General features: G+C 36.6%; 3 protein-coding genes across 3 annotated transcripts; 1 reads left to right on the top strand and 2 right to left on the bottom strand.

The window, feature by feature from the left end:
- Nucleotides 1–40: 40 nt before the first annotated feature.
- Nucleotides 41–12,018, bottom strand: LOC145901730 (attractin-like protein 1). The gene is made up of 29 exons (XM_082989496.1): nt 11,902–12,018; nt 11,645–11,748; nt 11,294–11,380; nt 11,121–11,234; nt 10,537–10,653; nt 10,371–10,408; nt 9,944–10,116; nt 9,536–9,661; nt 9,131–9,377; nt 8,830–8,995; nt 8,270–8,415; nt 7,941–8,025; nt 7,805–7,878; nt 7,340–7,432; nt 7,047–7,186; nt 6,830–6,953; nt 6,128–6,331; nt 5,489–5,665; nt 5,019–5,162; nt 4,468–4,558; nt 4,166–4,212; nt 3,906–4,003; nt 3,513–3,609; nt 3,101–3,243; nt 2,690–2,745; nt 1,996–2,074; nt 1,162–1,260; nt 766–860; nt 41–591 (listed from the first exon to the last, which is right to left on the bottom strand). The coding sequence occupies exons 1-29, from the start codon at nt 11,968–11,970 to the stop codon at nt 387–389; spliced, it is 3,438 nt and encodes a 1,145-aa protein (XP_082845622.1). The 5' UTR covers nt 11,971–12,018; the 3' UTR covers nt 41–386.
- Nucleotides 12,019–12,460: 442 nt separating this feature from the next.
- Nucleotides 12,461–13,920, top strand: LOC145902342 (actin-binding Rho-activating protein-like). Its single transcript, XM_082990275.1, has 4 exons — nt 12,461–12,514; nt 12,757–12,959; nt 13,241–13,433; nt 13,698–13,920. The coding sequence occupies exons 2-4, from the start codon at nt 12,764–12,766 to the stop codon at nt 13,828–13,830; spliced, it is 522 nt and encodes a 173-aa protein (XP_082846401.1). The 5' UTR covers nt 12,461–12,514; nt 12,757–12,763; the 3' UTR covers nt 13,831–13,920.
- Nucleotides 13,921–14,521: 601 nt separating this feature from the next.
- Nucleotides 14,522–18,941, bottom strand: LOC145902331 (growth hormone-regulated TBC protein 1-like). The gene is made up of 9 exons (XM_082990264.1): nt 18,760–18,941; nt 18,368–18,531; nt 18,263–18,309; nt 17,984–18,065; nt 17,604–17,764; nt 17,014–17,174; nt 16,234–16,342; nt 15,649–15,834; nt 14,522–15,480 (listed from the first exon to the last, which is right to left on the bottom strand). Exons 1-9 carry the CDS (start codon nt 18,816–18,818, stop codon nt 15,361–15,363), a joined length of 1,089 nt encoding a protein of 362 aa, XP_082846390.1. The 5' UTR covers nt 18,819–18,941; the 3' UTR covers nt 14,522–15,360.
- Between the last annotated feature and the right edge of the window lie 110 nt (nt 18,942–19,051).

Here is a 19,051-nt window from a genome sequence, read left to right as displayed (position 1 = left end):
ACTGTCTATTCGCAACTATTTCAATGTTGTCATGGAAAGATCAATTTTTATTGCACCAACTTTGAGTTAACTGAAGAAATTTTGCGAACTACAAACTATTCAATAGACGAGGATTAAAAGGAGGTGCTTTTGTTAAAAATGCAACATTGTTTCGAAAATTACACGGAAAAGAATAAAATAAGAAATAATGAACAAGAACCCATTATGTACAAACAATGATAAAATAATCCATTCATCATTAAATAAACAAATAAACAACTTGGAATTTATGTGGAACCAGAATATTGAACGGAACTGATTTGTTGCGAATGAACAGAAATAATTTTAAACTGATCGGATAATTTGTAAAAAATGCCACCATAGAAATAATAACAGGTTGATTCGGTTTAGATTTGCTCGGATATATCCATAACAGGGTTGTCGAAACTCATCTGATGCTGATGTTTTGGTTTTGAATGAAATAACATCTTAACTTCCTGCCATTTTGATATTTCTCTCTGTTTCATATCCGAAGCTGCAGGGGAGTTAAATTCGAAACACAATCTGGTGCCAAGTGTTGTTCCAAGAGCTACAGAACACCCGGTAAATGTTCTGCAACAAAAACACAAGTTTAGAAAACCAGAATTTTGCTTCCCAACCTTCATGAATCGTTGACGCACTCATCCGTAACAAGATGTTATACAGTTCTTGCTACTTTGCAAAATGATTTTGATCGTAAACTTGACCCGTAAACGCGTGCAACAAGTTCAAAACACGCCCACTTACGAATTCTCAGATGTTGGCAGGGACAGGATAACAGTGTAGGCGGCAGCTTCCCCACAAACACAAGCTTCTTCCGACAATACATCAGGTTGCTGCAACTAAAACAATCGTGGTTGCCATGGTGATTAGATCAATGTCGGTAGTCGCAAAAATACAAATACGGAAAAACGTCGTTTTTTTGTCTGGTTAGAAACCACCTACATGGCGAATCAGTGCTTAGACTTTACTCGTCCATCTGTGGCTAAGTTTCCAACTGCATTATGGTCCATCATTAAATGACATGGAGTAGTTAAACCAGTGGTTCTTAAACTATTTCGCGAACTTTAAAGACTCAAAACACCCACCAAGCGTCGCACACGAACCACTAAAGTCAAGCCATTTGTTATCTACGATACTTACCGCTGCTTTCTTCTGTGTTGTTCCATCGCCCACATCAGTGTCGAAGTTGACTGAGGCTATTGGTCGGGCCGCCATCCTTTCCAACTCTATCGCCCGCCTCTGCCATGGGAAACACAACCTTAACGCCAAACCCATGGTTCAACAGCCTACTGTACGTCTATATTGCTAACAGACGCATAGACACAAGCCAGTAAAGATTAATCGACGATTTAATGAGTTTGTCAGGTAATTAAATCAACCTAACTTCCGCAAGAACGAATATTTTCGTCAAAACTTTGTTATGCTGTATTTGTCCTGGCACAAAAACAAATCTGGTTTATGTCAGAGACTTCTCCCATCCTGATAGACTTTGCCTGGTGTGGTTTTTATAAAGTTATGACTCCCACTTGCCACACAACAATATAATTATCTCCAATTTATCGTCTTCGTGGGGACAACTAGCGATATGTTACAAATATTTAAATGAACATACGTTCTGTTCTATTACAACCACACATCGAACAGACCATGCCACCATTCTGTAAATCAAAGCTTTCTGACAGCCTGGTGTTACAGCTAAGCTTATTAACGGAGATTTGTTATTGATGCGTAGAGAATTTAAAAGGTTGCCCGTCTGTCGTTTACTGCGGGTATTTCAGAGGAAATACAGAACCACAGACGCCTGTCTGCAAAATGCCACCTCCTGTTTCTAAACGTGTGACGCTTACAACCATGGGGCAGTGGTTTGTTATACATTACACAGACCAAGGTATCGACACAGGATTTATCATTCTATACATCTCCACCCCAGAAACATCATTGGAACAGTGAAATATATGACTCAGCAATACTTACAGCTCGGCGGCGATGACGTACAATGACTTCGTTGATTTTCCACACAATTACGGCCATGATCAGGAGGCCGAGAAAACAACTTTAACAAAAACACGAAAAAAATCGTCAGCTGAAATTGGTCGACATCTAATATGTTGTTATGATCATAAAATTTACAAATATAATTATTTTTAAATCACACATAATTTATATTATGTTGATTTACCTTTAAGCCAAACATGCAAATATTGACCAAATTACCTCAAATTACCAATGTCTCAAATTCTGACACAGTGTAAACTTACGCTTGTTAACTTTAACTGAGTAAAAAGCATTAGGTTTTCTCAAAGTGTAATAATTCACTGCAGGCAACTTGATGTCCACCAGCAAACACACGACTGAGCTTCTCCAAACCAAGCTTTAAGTGAATTTCTCAGTGTGAAGTTCAATTAACATTTTGCCCAAGAATATTGCAACAGTTAATTAATCACACGGGTCATGGTGTTTAAATTTTCCGTAAAAAAATGTTGATTATTGATTATCCAAAGTTTTCGAAATATCGTCGGCGGAGATGTCAAAATACTAAATTACTAAAAGGAGAAAAGTCTGATTTCGAAAATCCTCGCATTAAATTCAAAATTTCAGAAACGACTTTCCCGCCCAAATTATCATCATACATGATTGGGTGGGGAATCCCCGAAAGCAGAACACTTACGATACGAATATGAGAACGATCATCCAGATGTTGGCGAAGTATTGGATAATTGTCATCTTATTAAACACAAGGTTACGGATAATTAAATACAATTTCCATAGAAATTTCCCATGTAGTGGGCGCGTGACTTTCAATAAGTTCGTATAGTGCGTAGTTTAACTTGGCTTTAACATACGGCAATACCTAAAACGATCAGTTGCCACTTGAATATTTTAAATAACTTTGTACCAAATAATGTTGGTTTCATTACAAACATTCCATCGTAATCATTCGACTAACAAGAAATGAAGGAAGAAAAATGCTTAACTATTTTGCAACACTCAACGGGTATTCTTAAAATCTCGAAATTTAAAAAAATAATATTTCTTGGTTAATTTTTTGGTTAATAAAATAGTTTGCCACAAAGGTTACCTGAAGGTCGACGGGGACGTCAATCACACTCACGTAAATCCGCACACAAACTTTTCCATTATCGAAGTGATATTCAGATTGTTCAAAATAATACTGGAAGTTCTCGGTAACATTTACAGCAACAAACATCACGGTTTCATTTCCTGTCAACAATTGGAACAAACATGTAATGTGTATTACATGAGCTGTCACTGTTACGAGTTAACCACTTTCGCAAAATCATGTTGATAATTATTTACCAAGTAAAATAAACAAGTTTTCGGTGGTTGGATGTCCGGAGTATTTCCAATGTTTCAGACTTAGTTTCTACCGACATTTCAAATATACACGAAACACAATATCATATGATATTAATAATACACATTATTATAAATATTAAATCATTCTTAGATATGTTGGTAATTCAGCTTGCCAGGTTCATGGTTGGTGGCGTTTGTTGTGATGACAATCCGTGTAAGATTTCTATTGACGCTCGAGTTGAAAACGAATCCGACTTTCATGTCAGCTTCCTGGGATAGAAATCATATTAGTCGACGACGTGGTCGAGCGACGGTGGCGAATCTGGACTCAGATTTAATGGGAAATGAAACCTGAGGTGGCAAGCGTTGAGACACGGCTTGAGAAATGAGATTGGAGAAGGGGAAAATATTTTTTTTTTTTAAATAAAATTGAAAAATTCTTAAATGCACGGACAGAATACCGCCGACAGTGGATGTTCCTACTGGGTCTAGGTCAGGAAGGGGGACTTTATTTCAACTAACATGTATACTGACTACGAAATTATAATGACGCAACGATGACGTACATGAGGGGGGCAGATCTCAAAGTTGATGGAAGTTGTTTCATATTCAACCCAATTGCTGTAGAGACTGAATCTATAACTCATCATTACTTGAGTTGGATCTGCACAGAAGAAAGTTGTATAACATCAAATAATCAACCCGCAACATCGCCACATGATACAATGACCCAAACCGCAACATATCTATCCTGCAGGCGTTTAATCATAGTTAGGTTCATTATAATGCATTGGTATGAGAGATAACAAGAAATATAAAAACTCACAAAAGCAAGTGTCGTTCTCTGCGTCTCCGACGTAGCCAGCCTGGCAACTGAAACAACAGATTTGTCGAACTTGTAGTTTTAACATAAAAATTAGGTCATGTTATTTTAATTGACGATAACAATAATATCGTGAACTTTAATTTAACAAATATCGGTGACTTACAGATTGTTGAAACCTTTTTTCATCTAAGTTTTATCATAAAATGAAATAAAAATTGTCACAAAGTTTGCAATAAAACATTGTTTAGCATCGGTGTTGAAATGTTGGTCGTTTCGTTACAAGGAAGCATTCACATACTCACATTTGGCAGTTACGACCCGACACACCAGTCGTGTAACAATTGCAGTATCCGGTATCCATGCATTCAAACGCGTGACCGTTGCATTCACATTCTACGGGGTATAAAAAAGTTAAATTCACGTGGACGAATTAAGTTGGACGGAAACTCAAAAAATTCAACGTTAACTGAGGACAGAATAATAATTGTTTTCTTTATTATCTATTTTGTGTATTGTTACGTCACCATTGTCGCATTGAACGTGCAACACCCAAAGTTTGGTGACGAAACAATACTCAAAGCTGTATGCCAAGTTTAAATCATACCAAAACCATTGGATCTCAAGGAATTATTGACACAAGATACAATATATAATTACAAAGTGTCAGTCGTGTCATTACAGTGAGATGTTGCAATAAAATTTCTATCATTCCTGTGAAACGTGAACAAGTAGCAGGAAATTTTAACCTTTAAGGGAAAAAACCATAACCGGGTAAGCAAATGTGATTATCATCGAAACACAGCTGATTTGTACCAAGATACGCTTAGTGTATTGACTTGAAACCCCCGCCAACCTGTGCAGTTGTCCCCGTTGAGTGAATCCCCGAACCACAGTGGTTTGCACTCCTCGCATTGACTCCCTGCTGTGCCATCCTCGCATGACTGACACGTGTCAGGGGAGGTTGGGAGACACGTGCTGTGGCCGTTACACTGACATGCTGGGTAGAATAAACAGAAAGTATTTAGGGGAGAATGAAAGATTCGTGAGTTACGTCCTGTAATTAGACTCGTCATTTCAACACAGATTATGTAAACAGAACTCTTAAAACATGTATGGTTGCCTCCCCAAAAATTAGTGATAATGATGATGCCGAATTGTAGGGGAAACATGTATGTCAAAAACAACAGTAGGGACTTTTGTTTGCTCTTATATAACTCGTTAAATTATGTAAAGATGGAAACAAGAGGTATTAAATACTGTAATATCAAGTGTCGTGAGTTCGAAACCCACCATATCAATCCTACAAACAACCACAAAACTCACCAATGCATTCCTCGAAATGCCATTCCTCACTCGGGCAGTACCCGGTGATGTTCTGTGGGCCGTGAAGGGAACCACTCATGCATAACCCACGTCCTGTGTCCGTCCCAAGGTCACACCACCCACATCTTGCGTCCTTGAAACAATCATCACATGATGTATATTCGGTGCAAGGATCGTCTGTTGATTAAAAGGAAGAATTTACAAAATGTAGAACTTATAACGTCAACTTTTAACATATTTTAATTGTTGAAGTTTAATGACCAGTCCAAGTTGAAATGTTTGAGTCAGCGTTAAGCCTAACCATGGATGCGAGACAATCTTCCTGAGGGTTTGGGGGGTCTGAATCTTTCGGTTTGGTTTTATAATAAACTTCATTACATCTATATCCGGAACTTGTTGGAGATTTCAAAGGGTTTAAAATAATGAAACAAGGTTAAGGATGTTAATGGTAAATGAGGACAAGTTATGACTTGCTACCTAAAGAGAATCTGGACCCTGGATATCCATTGTGATTTTATCTGTGACATGAAATTACTGCATATGTGAAGCAACAAGCCTATAATTGATGCCAGCAAATTCATTGGGGAATCGATTTCGCTTCTGTGTTAGAAACGCCTTTAGTTTTACAGAGCAAGCTACCTGTGCACTGGTCGGAAACGGCCGTCGAATGAAAGCAAGTCCCGTACGGAAACTCAATGGGGATTTCATTAATTTTGTAGCAGGTGCCAGTGGTATCGCACCAACCGCACTTGTTGTACGATGTGGTGCAGTTGTAGCAGTCGGTGAAGGAGGTGCACGATTCGTCCTCACAAACCTCCACCTCTGTCATGTTCCCTGGCGCGTCTGATCAAATAACTCGGTTACAACGTGAACATGAACCCGTTTTCCGTGCACGAACTTTGCAGTGGAATCTACTTCGAAAATACTTCAAAATTGTTTACAATAATCACATTGTGTATTCTTGGTTGACTGGATACTGACACTTATTATTCCATATTCACAAACCAATGTCGCAACCAGATAAATTATGATTCAAAAATATTGTTAAACTAGACTTTGTGCGATGGTGCAGAATATCTGGCAAAAACGATTGAAGTTTACAACAAAAGTGGGAACCATCAACAAAAGTTTACAAGGAAACAACGTGAAGGTTTTGGATGTAAAATAATGACGACAGCTCGTCAGTCTAAACAGCAGACAGTTTGCACAACAAGCTGTCACCATAGCAGAGGTTAACACTTTATAGCTCGGAACAGTGTGTCTGCAGCTTAAATGGCGTGAATTTAAAAACATTGATAACAACACCCAGAATTCTGGTAAAAAGTCACATCCAAGTACAACCTCCGTTTAAGGGCATGCACGTTGATTGGTTCCACAAACAACCAGCTTGGAAGCAGAGATGACAGGAAAGTTGTTGTCTGCAGTAAATCACTTCAGGGGGTTCAGGACACTTACGGGGTTGATCCTTAAACGATAAATCTGACTTTTCAACAAAAATACCCAACATACACAAGTTACGTAAACACAAAAACCTTGAAGTCTAAGCAGACGGACTTACAGTACATTCATTATTCGAAGTCGGGTAGCATGTGTCTATGATGTAACAACAAGACGAATTAAAGAGGCATTCCTTGCATGACGTCATATCTGAGCAGAACGTCTGATTGGTTGAGAAGGTGGCGGGGAGTTCGGTGTTGTCTGAACAAATGTCGGTTTCACGTTTGAGGACAAGAGATAATAGGAATATGAGGGAAACAACTAAAAGGGTTCTGGAATACCCAGTGTACCCATTGTCCTTATTCTGTGGGCGAATTTGGTTTAAAAATATTGTTGCAAAACAACATTACTTACTTGATTGACAACTTCTTAAACATTTATTTTTACTCCACGAACAACCGCCATCATCCGCACACTGAGATTTGTTCAGATAAGTGCAATCATCAACTAACATACAAAACATCCAGTAAACTATGTGTACAGGATTTTAATATTAACAACGCAAGAATTTAAATTATTTATGAAATGAATTCAGTGACACAGTGTCGACTACTTGTTCCTAGGCAGTTGTTTGGTCATAGTTTGTTCTACTGTGGTCCCTGGTATTTTGAACCTAGTTTGGTCCCTAATGCATGAACAACAAAGTCACCACAAAAAAGCTGCACTGCTGAGACCTGACATAGGTTGAAACAGTGTGCACACAACTGTCTGCAGGTTAATGATTTTTATAACTCATTGCTTGTAAAATATTATTTGGTATTTACAGCTTAATTGTTGCTCCGATTAATTACGATCAGAGTTGGCAAAATATTTTCCCACCCATTTTATCTGGTGAGAATGTGATGACGTTGCCGAGCATGCTGCCATCAAATCCACCAATCACCAACATTTTGCTACAGAAACAAACACAGCATCATCCCATTGTTATTCAACAACATTGTTATGTTTTTCATACCTGGAGTTAAGAGCAAGCGCCGAGTGTCCATATCTGGGACTTGCGTACGATGGGACTTCCCCTACTTTCTGCCATTCTCCGCATTCTGTTGAAAAAAATAGTTGGATTTTGTTTGTCACAAATTGTTGTTGGTTGGCAGAAAACCACAGGTCAAGTTGACAATATGATGCAAAAATGTCGAAGTTTAGGGGGGTAAAAGTACCAGAATTCAAGATAGAATTTATTAATTGGTCTCCAATACAACAAATATCAATATTGGAGCGTTCCTAAAACTACACAGCGCCATAACAATGTAACATGATTTTGACCTTTTAAAAATTTACACAAACCTAAGTTAAATCTCAACGCTTGAACATCCACACAGCCACAAGATGGCGGTGTTGTCCTACTGAGGCCTCCGAAGGTATAAAGAGATCCGGTGAGCATTACCATGGAGTGAAGATAACGTGGACTATCAGAGGGAGGCAAACTTGTCCTAAGAAAACAAGTTATTATGTGTTAACATTGTTACAGAATGATGTGCGAGTTCCGCAAGTGAAAGCAACCACCAGTTCTTGGTGAAGTTTACACAGTGAACGAGGGTTCTTAAGACATGAGCAAGATAACAAGGTTTAATGAAATATAAATGATATGGTTATATGCGTTTTGACAACATTCATCCAATCTAGATTTTCTGCAGGTTTTAGTAAATCAGCAACAATTATGACATCACACAAACAATTACTTGATGATATAACACAGGGGTGGCTGTATCAAGTGCCACAATACCATGAGAGAAATTACAGAAAAGGTTTATTTAATTGTGAAAAGAAATTGAGATGATTTCAACTTTTGGTCATTTGTCACAGTTAGAGATGAGTTTTAGTGAAATTTAGTTTCCACCACTCACCACATTCTTGTATCCACATCATATTTGTAGAGACTGGTAAGAACTTCATCACTGTAACCTCCATGCAGATAAACTGTGTTTGTTTCTATGTCAATCGTTGAAGCGTGGCCATAACTTCCAATGCCATAATACCCCTCTGTCCTAACGTGGCTCCAGGAATGATTTACTACAAGACAAAGTTAAAATCTCGCAAGCTTTATTTAAAAAATATCCTAATTTCACTGTTAGTCCGAGGTACCTCAAATTTTCCATCATAAAAAATGCATTTTTATTTAAACAAACCAACACTCTAAAAACTTACCAAGGTCATATTGAAACACAAGATTGCTCACTCCAAACTGTTGGCTGTACCCAAAAAACACAAGCATGACGTCAGATCCGTTGTACGACGCCACATGAGCTGTGTGACCCATCAGTGAAGGTACTACAGTGGTTGTTGGCACCGCTACGTCAACATTTTCCCACAGTCCAGACAACAAATCATAACTCAACAACTCATTGCTGATCTCGTTGTTTTCCAGTTTACCTCCGAATACAAGCAGAGATCCCTAGAAAGTTAAATATTTTATGAAAATATGTCATTGGATTATACTTAAACGTGGACAATTTATCAAACCATCTGAAATTTCAAGATAAACATATCATGAATTAAAATAGCTGCCGGTAAACATCTAGCCATGTGCAAGGTCGAATGTGATCAACATACGTTGTAGTGAACCATGGAATGACTCGACCTCATTGAAGGAGAAGTTTGGTTCACCCCAACCTCAACTTCACTCCATTCCATTGTTTCCATATCAAGTCTGAAAATAACAAAGATATCAAATGTGGCCTTCAACAAACATTATAACGGCTAATTCCTTGATATAAACAATGGGAAATAGTAAATGTAGCAAGTTAACAGATAAGTGAACAAGGTCCACTATGCCACACATTGTAGCTTTGGAAAAGGTAAATAGTAAAATTGCAGTGTGCAGTAACACGAATTAACGTCACAAAAGATGTTTGTGTCATGATCATGAAGCCAAACATTTTTGTAATCCTTTAAACTTTGATTTTATTAAGACACCAAGACTCATTTAAGCATGACTGGCACCAATCACGTAAATCCAACCACTTGCCTCATCATAGATTTATGAAACTCCACCAATCCAAACATTTCCCCCCCATAAACATAGAGTGATGTGTTGCTACTGGCAACAGCCAATGAGGCTCGACCTTGGTCCAACATTTGTGGCCATTGGTACAAACACCAACCGGTCAGGCAGTTTATGGAAACATTATCATCTGGCAACAACACATGATGGATGTTAGATTATCACAAATGCAACTGGATATTGATAGTTTGTCACAAAAGTTGTCAACCTTGTTTAACCAATGGCCAACACAATCTAAAATAATTGACAAACTTCACAACATAATGAGGTATTTTCTTTAGCACAACCTCCATAACAATGTGGCAACTTGCATTCGAACAACGACCCAAACACATGATGTTTACACACATTAACAGAGTTAGTTTGCCAAAATTAACATCTTACCCATTCCACTTCCCTCAGCAATTGTTGGATCATCCAACCTACAATAATTCAAAATATTCCAACTAATTCCAACAACTTGTGTGGTCTTATCACATTTATTTCACACTAATGTTGTGCCACCAATGGGCAACAATGGGCTACACATGATAACAAGCAACAAACTCACCAGTAGCGGATTTCATAACCCATGCTTCGAATAGGATCGTGATCATTGTAAAAATCCAATGTTGCACTTCCACTGTTTGCAACCAGACTTGGGGGGTAGGTTGGAAATATTCGTCCACTGAAGGAAGAAGGTATTACTTGATGTTTTAATAACATAAATGCTGAGTGTTCTTAGTATATGTAAGGTACATTGTGCAAAACACAATAAAATTTTAATTCATTTTAATATATTTGGAACATTAGATACCCTGCAGATCGACGTTGACCGAAAGGTACCACAAAGTGGAGACTAGTGTGCCTGCTAGTATGAAAGCTAGCACAGTGCCACTCAACAGCTGCACTGATGAGACCTTACAGGTCGAAACAGTGCGTGTACACACCCTGTCTGCAGCTTTGCAATATTATGGCTTTTTTTGCACATATGGAACATTAGTATATAACAAAAAAACTGGTGCTTGTTTTATTTGTCACCGAGTTATCTCGTACTTCAAGTGAGATGGTGCAATAAAAGGGTCTATTAGGGGATTGTTACATGTCAGAAACACCAATACAGTCAGTATATTGTATGCTAAATTATGTCCAGACCTGAATGTTGCCAGTAGTGGGTCATGGACTGAAATTCCATCATAAGCATTTAAATAATCAAGGCAACACTCACTCTCTAAATACACAAATTCAAGATGTAATGTTGCGTTTGGCCTGAAAAAGAAACAGTGCAAAATATTTGCAAAATAAAACAAAGGCCCATTTCATCTTACATTGTTGGTGGTTTTATAATTGCTAAACACCCAGAGAAATGAACCACATCAGGTCCATCTGACACAGTTCCTTCAGTATCGTTCAAACTAAAATTGAAAAGTTTTTTCAAGGTTTAGAAAGATGCACAGGCATAGAACTAATTAACAAAAAAATACAAAATTGCTGGGCAATTCACTTTTGCTTTTTACAATGTAACAATTCTTTTTCCTACCAAAGTAATCGATAATTATTAATTTAAAACTTATGATGACCCATCACAATTATTTTACATCCATAAATGAATTTATTTTTAACAAATTACTTCATGAACAGTCAAGCAGCAAATTGTGTCGAAAATAAAACCAACTTACAGAAACCGATGAACACAATGTTGGCAAACATCGCCATCATAACCTTCATAACAGACACAAGCTCCATCTACTATTTCTCCATGTAAATAGCAGTTTTTAGGATCCTGCAAAGAACAAAGAAAACGTAGAAAATCAAAGCCAATTACTCAAATGGTTAATTTCACATTATACAGGTTTGGGTTGTATTCCAAAAAATTTAGTTTGATCAGAAGGTCATCGAATTACAAGATTTGCAAATCAACAACAAATTTACTTACTGGTTGTTCTGATGAGACGATTGTGACGTAAACAAAAACAACAAGTAGCGCTTTGTTTAAAGATTTCATCTTAAATTTTTACATTATGTATTTTTCGTCAAAATCTGCAACAACCTTTGGAAGAAAACACACAAAAACAACAATTAGCTTCCCAAAAAAACGCACAAGACAAAAATAGTTGGTTGGCCCGCGAAGTTTTATAACACAGTCCAGGACAAACACACACGGAGAAATTGTCCCGACTATTTGCTTAAAAACGTTGTATGCAAACATCAAAACCACGTGAGTAATGACGTAACAATTATAATCAGTCAACTGTGTCAAAAGGTAAAAAAATGAAAACAAATAAAAACTAGATTGTTCGGTAAGATTTTTAATGTGATTAAAAACTTTTTGTCGACAATTATACAATGTAGGTACTTAAAAAATGGTTCGACGTTTTATAAATAAACTGTTTGTGACGTAATGTCGCATACATGACGTTTCGCAGCTGTTCTTTGTTAAGACATGCATTTAGAATTAGGGTTGAGCCCTAAAGGGCTTTGCAGTACGTCACAAATCAACACTTTGGTGATGTCAACATCTTTGCTTGTGTGCTTAATGGATCTTAGTGGTAAATGTTTATAAGTCATTATTTGGAAGTTGCGTGGTTATGATGGAGGTTGTTGATAATTTACCTGAGCAAGCTATTCGATATTTCAAACGTTTTAAAACCATTCGCTGTTCGTGCGTTCTCGCAATATATTGTACCAAAATATTTATTTCTACTCTAGTCCATTCGGATGAGAGATTTCATCTTTGGAAAAAGCGAAAGTTTCTACTGTGAAAATTAATTTACGTCATGTGTAATTTCAGGAGTTGAATGAGTTTGCAGTCACAAAAATACTCAGCGCTAAGTGAATGCCTCAAACACTGTTTCCATATGAGTATCGCAGCAGACTCAAAACGTCCAACTCCAGCAATCCATGATGTTTTTAGTTTAGTAGGAAAGTGGGATGAGCATGCTGATAAATACGTGGAGCAACAGAAGATTAACCCCTTCTCCGGACAATACAAAGGTTATTGGCAGAATTTTTGAACAGTTTCTTATTGTAAAAACACATTTGAATATTCGCAATCTGCTTATTGCGGAAAAAGGTTTTCCTGTTTACACAATATACCTTGCCAATATCCAGATAACCCAACCTATTACAAAAATGTTTAAAACCTTTTTAATTTATCGAAGCAGTTTGAGACGACGAACTTATTGTGATGGGATACACTTTTATGCGATATGTTTGTTACGTAATAATGGTTTTGTGAAATCATAATCTCAAAACAGTATCTCATTGTTGTGAAGATTGCAACCGCCCTAAGTGGGTCAAGGGGACGCCAGAATATGCGAAACCGGTGGGGAGGACCGCCGAGAGGGGCGCGATCGCAATTAAACACGTTGCCAAGGAGATGCAGGTCCTGTGTCACGTGATTCAAAGTTTGGGTTTCCCTGGGGAGGACGGGGTTTTGTGCGTGAGGTTCGGGAATTTATTTGAAAGGTGAGGAAATAAAGTTGGAAATGGTTTATCTTGGTTCACATTTTAAACTTCTGCTTTGAATCACTGTGAAAATTATTCCTTGCACTAATTTCGTTGTGGCCCAGCGTTTAGCTGATGTCAATCAATTTTATGCTTGGCCAAAATATGACTTGAGCTGGCAAAATATTCCGAAATTATAAAGTTTTGATATCATCAAAACGAAAAGTCGTCGTTCGTAATTGGATTCACGTGTGTTGACATAATTACCACTTTTTCACCTTCTAGATACAACTCAATTTCCAATAAACTGGTGGGCACCCTCATACGAGCTCGCAAGCACCACTTAGTGGACTTTCCCGGGGAGATGCTTTGGCAACGAAGAGACGATGACGTCATTATAAGACTTTTAGCGCAATAACTTTTTTATTATATTTGTATACGTGTTGTTTATATGTATTTGTGCTTTAATTAGGTTTTTACAAATACTTTTAACGTTGTTTTGTATTTATTTTTCTTGATTCAGTGGTATTTCTTACTGTGATACGAGCAATATACTTTGTTTTAGTTGTTCTACACAGTTGTAACCTCAGGGTTAATAATGTAAGTAGTCTACGTTACACATAGTATGAAAGATTGTCGGGTTCCTTAATTGAATGACGGACGCCATGTTGCAGCCAAACAATAGAGTTTCTAACATTATTATAGAATGCAGACGGAAAAGTTAAAATTGCTAGGTTAATACTTATTGTACCAAAATGCAACACGACCCTTTCTCCATCCTGTCAAAAAATATTTACTCTAAAGCTTCAAAAACAACTTAAACATTTGTGTTTTGCGACTGCTCCCGAGCAACAGCAAATCCTTTCAATTGTGGACTCGAATTTAAACAATGGTTCTTGGAATCGCGGTTTGTAAGAACAGCGAATTGAGGGCACGAATAACAACATTATTACAAATATTATCGATAAGAGTTAACACTCGATCTGCATTTACAACACATTTGTGCCTTCGCGTTCAGTCAATATTACAGCGTTGAAATCTAAAAACCATCTTTGTGATCAACATTTGTTGCATCTTAAATTTTTTGTTTAACTTTTGTGCCACAAAAAGGAAATTAATGTCATTTTATTTGAACTTTATAAAACGCACACACTTGATAAAAATATACATGAAAACTTTGCAGCAATGATAATAGGATTGCGGGGTGGTCACGCCTCAGTGCACAACACCAAACAGTAAAAATCATTCTAATTAAAACATAAATAACCCATGACAATAAAATAACAACAAAATTACACATAAAAGTTCAATCCAACCAACAATCGGAATGACGGAAAGAGGATCTTGGGGATATCTGTTTGGCCAACTCCATCATTTTCATGTTTCAAAAGCTACAAGAAATCAGTTTTGCATTGGATGGATAATACTGTTGGTATATAGGAACTGAAAACTTATGGATATGCAGTGACAACTGCTGATGACTTTCATGGTAGAAAAGAAACAAAAAAATAAATGACTTTTAACCCCTTTTCAGCAGGACGATGGAAAAGCAATAAAATTACAAAACAAGTGCGCGCATGCTATCACAGAGGTAATTTGGAGGAAAAAATCACCAACACACAAAAAGGGTGCAACGTTTGAGCAATTAGGTTACACTGAATACCAGGACTTTACCAAAAAAGTTACTGGAATGACATATTGTACAGTTTCACTAATCATGCCACTATGTATATAATTGCTGGCACTTGTATTGCTTCAATGACTACAAAGACTGTGGATAATAATACATATTACTTAAAAGAAAATTTAAAATACCAATAAAAATAAGTGAATTATATGCTGGAAGCAAAAATATATGCATGTCAAGCTGACAAACAGTTTAAGTTGCAAAAACAACACAATCAGTACAGTGGACGCTTACAACTTGCAATGTTGGCATATCTAACATCTATTTTCCTGATCTTTTTGCATCCAGTTTTTGGTCACTTTCTTCAATCTTGGCAACAAATTCCAACCTTAGTTTTGTGATTTCCGCTCTTGAAAGAGGGTTCGTTTCCGTGAAACAATCCTGTTCAAAGACATAGTGTGAAAGTTAAAACAAGTTAATAATGACCGAATTGTCATTATGTGATACAATGAAACTCTCAGTCTTCCAGCCTCAGATTGGTACGAGATACGTAAGCAATATGTAAATATTCATCCAATGAACTATCCCGCTGACAACATCCAAATTTACCTTCATAAACTGGTGACACTCAAGAGCACGATCGTCGTGTTTGAGGTTTTTAAAACTTTCCATAATATCCGGCATTCCGCTGCTTCCTTTCAAAGCTTCCTCTTTGTCTTTGATGAGAAACAAGGCAACTCTGAACAAAACCTTTGATCCTTCATAGAACAAACAATCCCATATGCGCAGAACAGTCTATGAAAGTAATTCATCGTAAATGTTTTAAACACAGTAAACCAACCTGGCTATCAGCAAAACCAGTGATTCTTAATTTTTTTTAAACGCAATTTTTTTACAGCCAGCATTTACTTTCTCTTTCTTCTCAGAAAATTTAAATATAGTAATGACTCTTAACTGCACCTTTATTAATTTTATTTCATTTCACAATTTGTGTCATGTTTTATTAGTTAAACATTTCAAATTTAATTGTTTTATGGCGGGTTTAAACTTATTTAGTTTGAGTAAAATTTGCTTGACTCCAATGTTCAGAACGTCAGGATATTAAAATAAGGTTAATTAATGTGTAACATAATTATAATTTTAACTTTTAATAAAACCAAAACGTACTCATGAAAAACACAACCCATCTCGTACCTCAACAGGCAGAATGTCAATAAACAAACAGATGAACCACTTGGATGAAATTAGCATCCATGGGACATTTTCGCTGTCCATTATCTGTTGGATGATGGGATATTTATTCCTGAAATGATAAATGGCTGTCAAATAAAAGTATATAAAGTGCAGTTTCATCTTGTTTTTTTACATGAGGATTCAAGTAACCAGCATATTTACAAACCTTACTGCAAAGTAAGTGAAAAGCATGCTCTGAACTTAGTTTTGAGCCACCCTCAGTTGTGGCTTGTGGGCCAGATAAAATTTATATTTAAAAAAAGTTCTTAGAACTCAAATCAACAAGTAATAAAATGTCTGAAAGGATATACACGAGTCATGCGTATATATGGATCATAACCCTAGTTTCTGCTAAAATTGTGCAGTTAGTAAAATGGTGTATATATAGACAGCCATATGTAAGCATAGCAATGAGCAAGTTATGATAATATTAACTTCATGCCAAACACAATATGCATATTCTGAGAAAATAAATTTAGCAAAACTCGGTTAATCTAGATTTCCGTTTATTTTCATTTCATAAACATTCACTTACACATTTATTCGTAACAACTACTTGTAGTATGTTAAACTTGGCCCAACAAATCAACTGTAAATCATGTCAGGAATGACAAAAATATGTGATGGGTGTAATTCATAATTCTTAACTACATGAGGGAAATTTTTATTTACATACACCACAAACACATTGGTTTTCACTGAATAAAATTTAAACAGAAATGTGATTAGCGACAAACTCACCGGACAATGGTTGTGAGAACTTTAAGTTCAGCTCGAAGCGCTTCCATTTTTCCACTGTAATATTGGGGCAAAATTTTGTCGATAAGTGCACACAAAAGCCAAAAACACTTTTCCTCATCTTTTACCACTAGGAGGAGCAGTGCCGCTATATAATTCATTCCCTAAAAAAACAGATATTTGGCCAAAGATAATAATGACTGCAGATAGAAACATTTAGGTGAGCATGAAGCAGTTCTTACAATGATACACAACATCATTAATTAAATGTCAGGTATGCACACAATGATCATTTTGAAAAACAATCATTAACATTGTATTTCCATAATTTGCTTCCTATAGGAGAGGTTGACATTATTACAAAAAAACAAACAAATAATATTGGTAAATACATTCTAAATATGACACAAGAGTGTTCAATAAAATTAATATTTTTCAGAAAGCAGAAAAAGACACCATTATTATCTTCTTTAGTAACCAAAACTTCACACTATTTTTGGTTTGAAGATGAAAATTTGCATTTAATTTTCACATAGAAGCTGTAGTGCATCCTTATTTGTTTTGATTCTTCACAGTTAAATTTATACACATACCTGACAATAGCCAACTTTGGGCTGGTGTCTGCCATATGCCAGGAGAACATTGTTAAGTTTTTGATTATGGTTTTCTTGAGCTTCTTGCTTGAAGTAAACGTTATCAGGAAATGTACGATATAAATCCGTGTTGATTGCTTCTTGCAACAGTCTATCTTTTTCTGTAAATAGAGAAGAAAGATGAACGTGACAATTCAGTGTGGGTCATGTCACACCACACCAGTTTACAAAGGAAAAGTGTTTAAAATTGGACAATAGGCTGTAAGTTTTAAGAGTGTACATTGTCAACACCAAATACTTGCGTCAAAGCCTTGCCTTGATGTCTGGTGGAATTTTATGACACTTACCTTGGGCTAAGTAGCATATTAAACTACATGTACCTGACTGAGATTCGAGCAACATATTGTATTTATTCGGTTCTTTCTGCATTAACTTTGTGGCACCACTGACATCCATCCAAACCTGAAAAATGGATTAATTTTATTAAAATCAGAGATATGTGACCCAATAAGTAGGTTTCTACTCCAAATAATTTACACATAAACAATTCCATGTCAAAGCGTTTTAATTTTTGATATCATTTAAACATTTCTGTTGGTTTAATGAATTAATTGTGCTGAGAAATGTTGTAAAATTTCCTGGGTAAGGTGCACACTTACCAAGCCTCGATATGCATCAGGAACACCTTTCCGACAAAACCGTTTCACTAAAAACAAAACAACAGTAAATAAGCCATGAAGAAACAGCTAACAAACTCAACGTACCCATTCTTCGATGTTTAACATTTTTATGCTGGTTTCCTCCGAAGAAATTCTGGTCCCATCTTTTCCGTCGCCTCACCAACACTGCAAGATATTCTGACTCAAAGTTTTCATAAGACTTGTAGTCAAAGTCCTCATCACGCTTGAATCCATATTGATCAATTTTCCTGCAAAAATATTTTCACAATAGTTATAGTAATTTCAAGTTTGTCACAAACACAACTGCATTTGCAGTTAATATTGTGCTTGGAATACTTATCATTGCAAAATACCAAATTTATAATTTAAAGGGATCACAAAACCTTTTACATTATTCTGTCTGGATATCTCAGACGTGCACATGCAAAAACTTACAAACAACCTCAATATACAAAATACTTTGTCTATCATTATACCTGCATGTTCCAACTGTGTCAGTCTTCTCTTTTGATTGCCCGTTCGGTGCTGAACCCATGGCACTGTTTTATGCTTCAAGTCTTCAACCCACCAAGTTCTTGCGCCAGACCGACTACGAACACAATCTCCCACTTGTTCCAAGCAGACAAATTACATATGCACCAACACGTGACGTCACAACATTGCTACGTCATATGAAATACAAAAAAATCTTGATAGGACCTAAATAAACAGTTCAACGCATGTTCCGCGTAATCGTGCAATTTCTTTTTACGCCCACCCGTGACTAAG

This window comes from Ascidia mentula, chromosome 5 (assembly GCF_947561715.1).
Source record: "Ascidia mentula chromosome 5, kaAscMent1.1, whole genome shotgun sequence".
In the NCBI taxonomy this organism is placed as follows: Eukaryota; Metazoa; Chordata; class Ascidiacea; order Phlebobranchia; family Ascidiidae; genus Ascidia; species Ascidia mentula.
This window is presented reverse-complemented; position numbering and strand designations above follow the sequence as displayed.

Coding starts and splice junctions, on each gene's coding strand:
- LOC145901730 (XM_082989496.1), bottom strand. CDS start 11,970: ATGAAATCTTTAAACAAAGCGCTACTTGTTGTTTTTGTTTACGTCACA. Junction 9,662..9,943: donor AATCTATGATGAGGCAAGTG/GTTGGATTTACG, acceptor TGTTTGTTGAAG/GCCACATTTGATATCTTTGT. Junction 9,378..9,535: donor ATTCCATGGTTCACTACAAC/GTATGTTGATCA, acceptor TTAACTTTCTAG/GGATCTCTGCTTGTATTCGG.
- LOC145902342 (XM_082990275.1), top strand. CDS start 12,764: ATGAGTTTGCAGTCACAAAAATACTCAGCGCTAAGTGAATGCCTCAAA. Junction 12,960..13,240: donor CTTCTCCGGACAATACAAAG/GTTATTGGCAGA, acceptor ATTGTTGTGAAG/ATTGCAACCGCCCTAAGTGG. Junction 13,434..13,697: donor TTCGGGAATTTATTTGAAAG/GTGAGGAAATAA, acceptor TTCACCTTCTAG/ATACAACTCAATTTCCAATA.
- LOC145902331 (XM_082990264.1), bottom strand. CDS start 18,818: ATGGGTTCAGCACCGAACGGGCAATCAAAAGAGAAGACTGACACAGTT. Junction 17,765..17,983: donor GTTGCTCGAATCTCAGTCAG/GTACATGTAGTT, acceptor CTCTATTTACAG/AAAAAGATAGACTGTTGCAA. Junction 17,175..17,603: donor CCAAAGTTGGCTATTGTCAG/GTATGTGTATAA, acceptor CTGTTTTTTTAG/GGAATGAATTATATAGCGGC.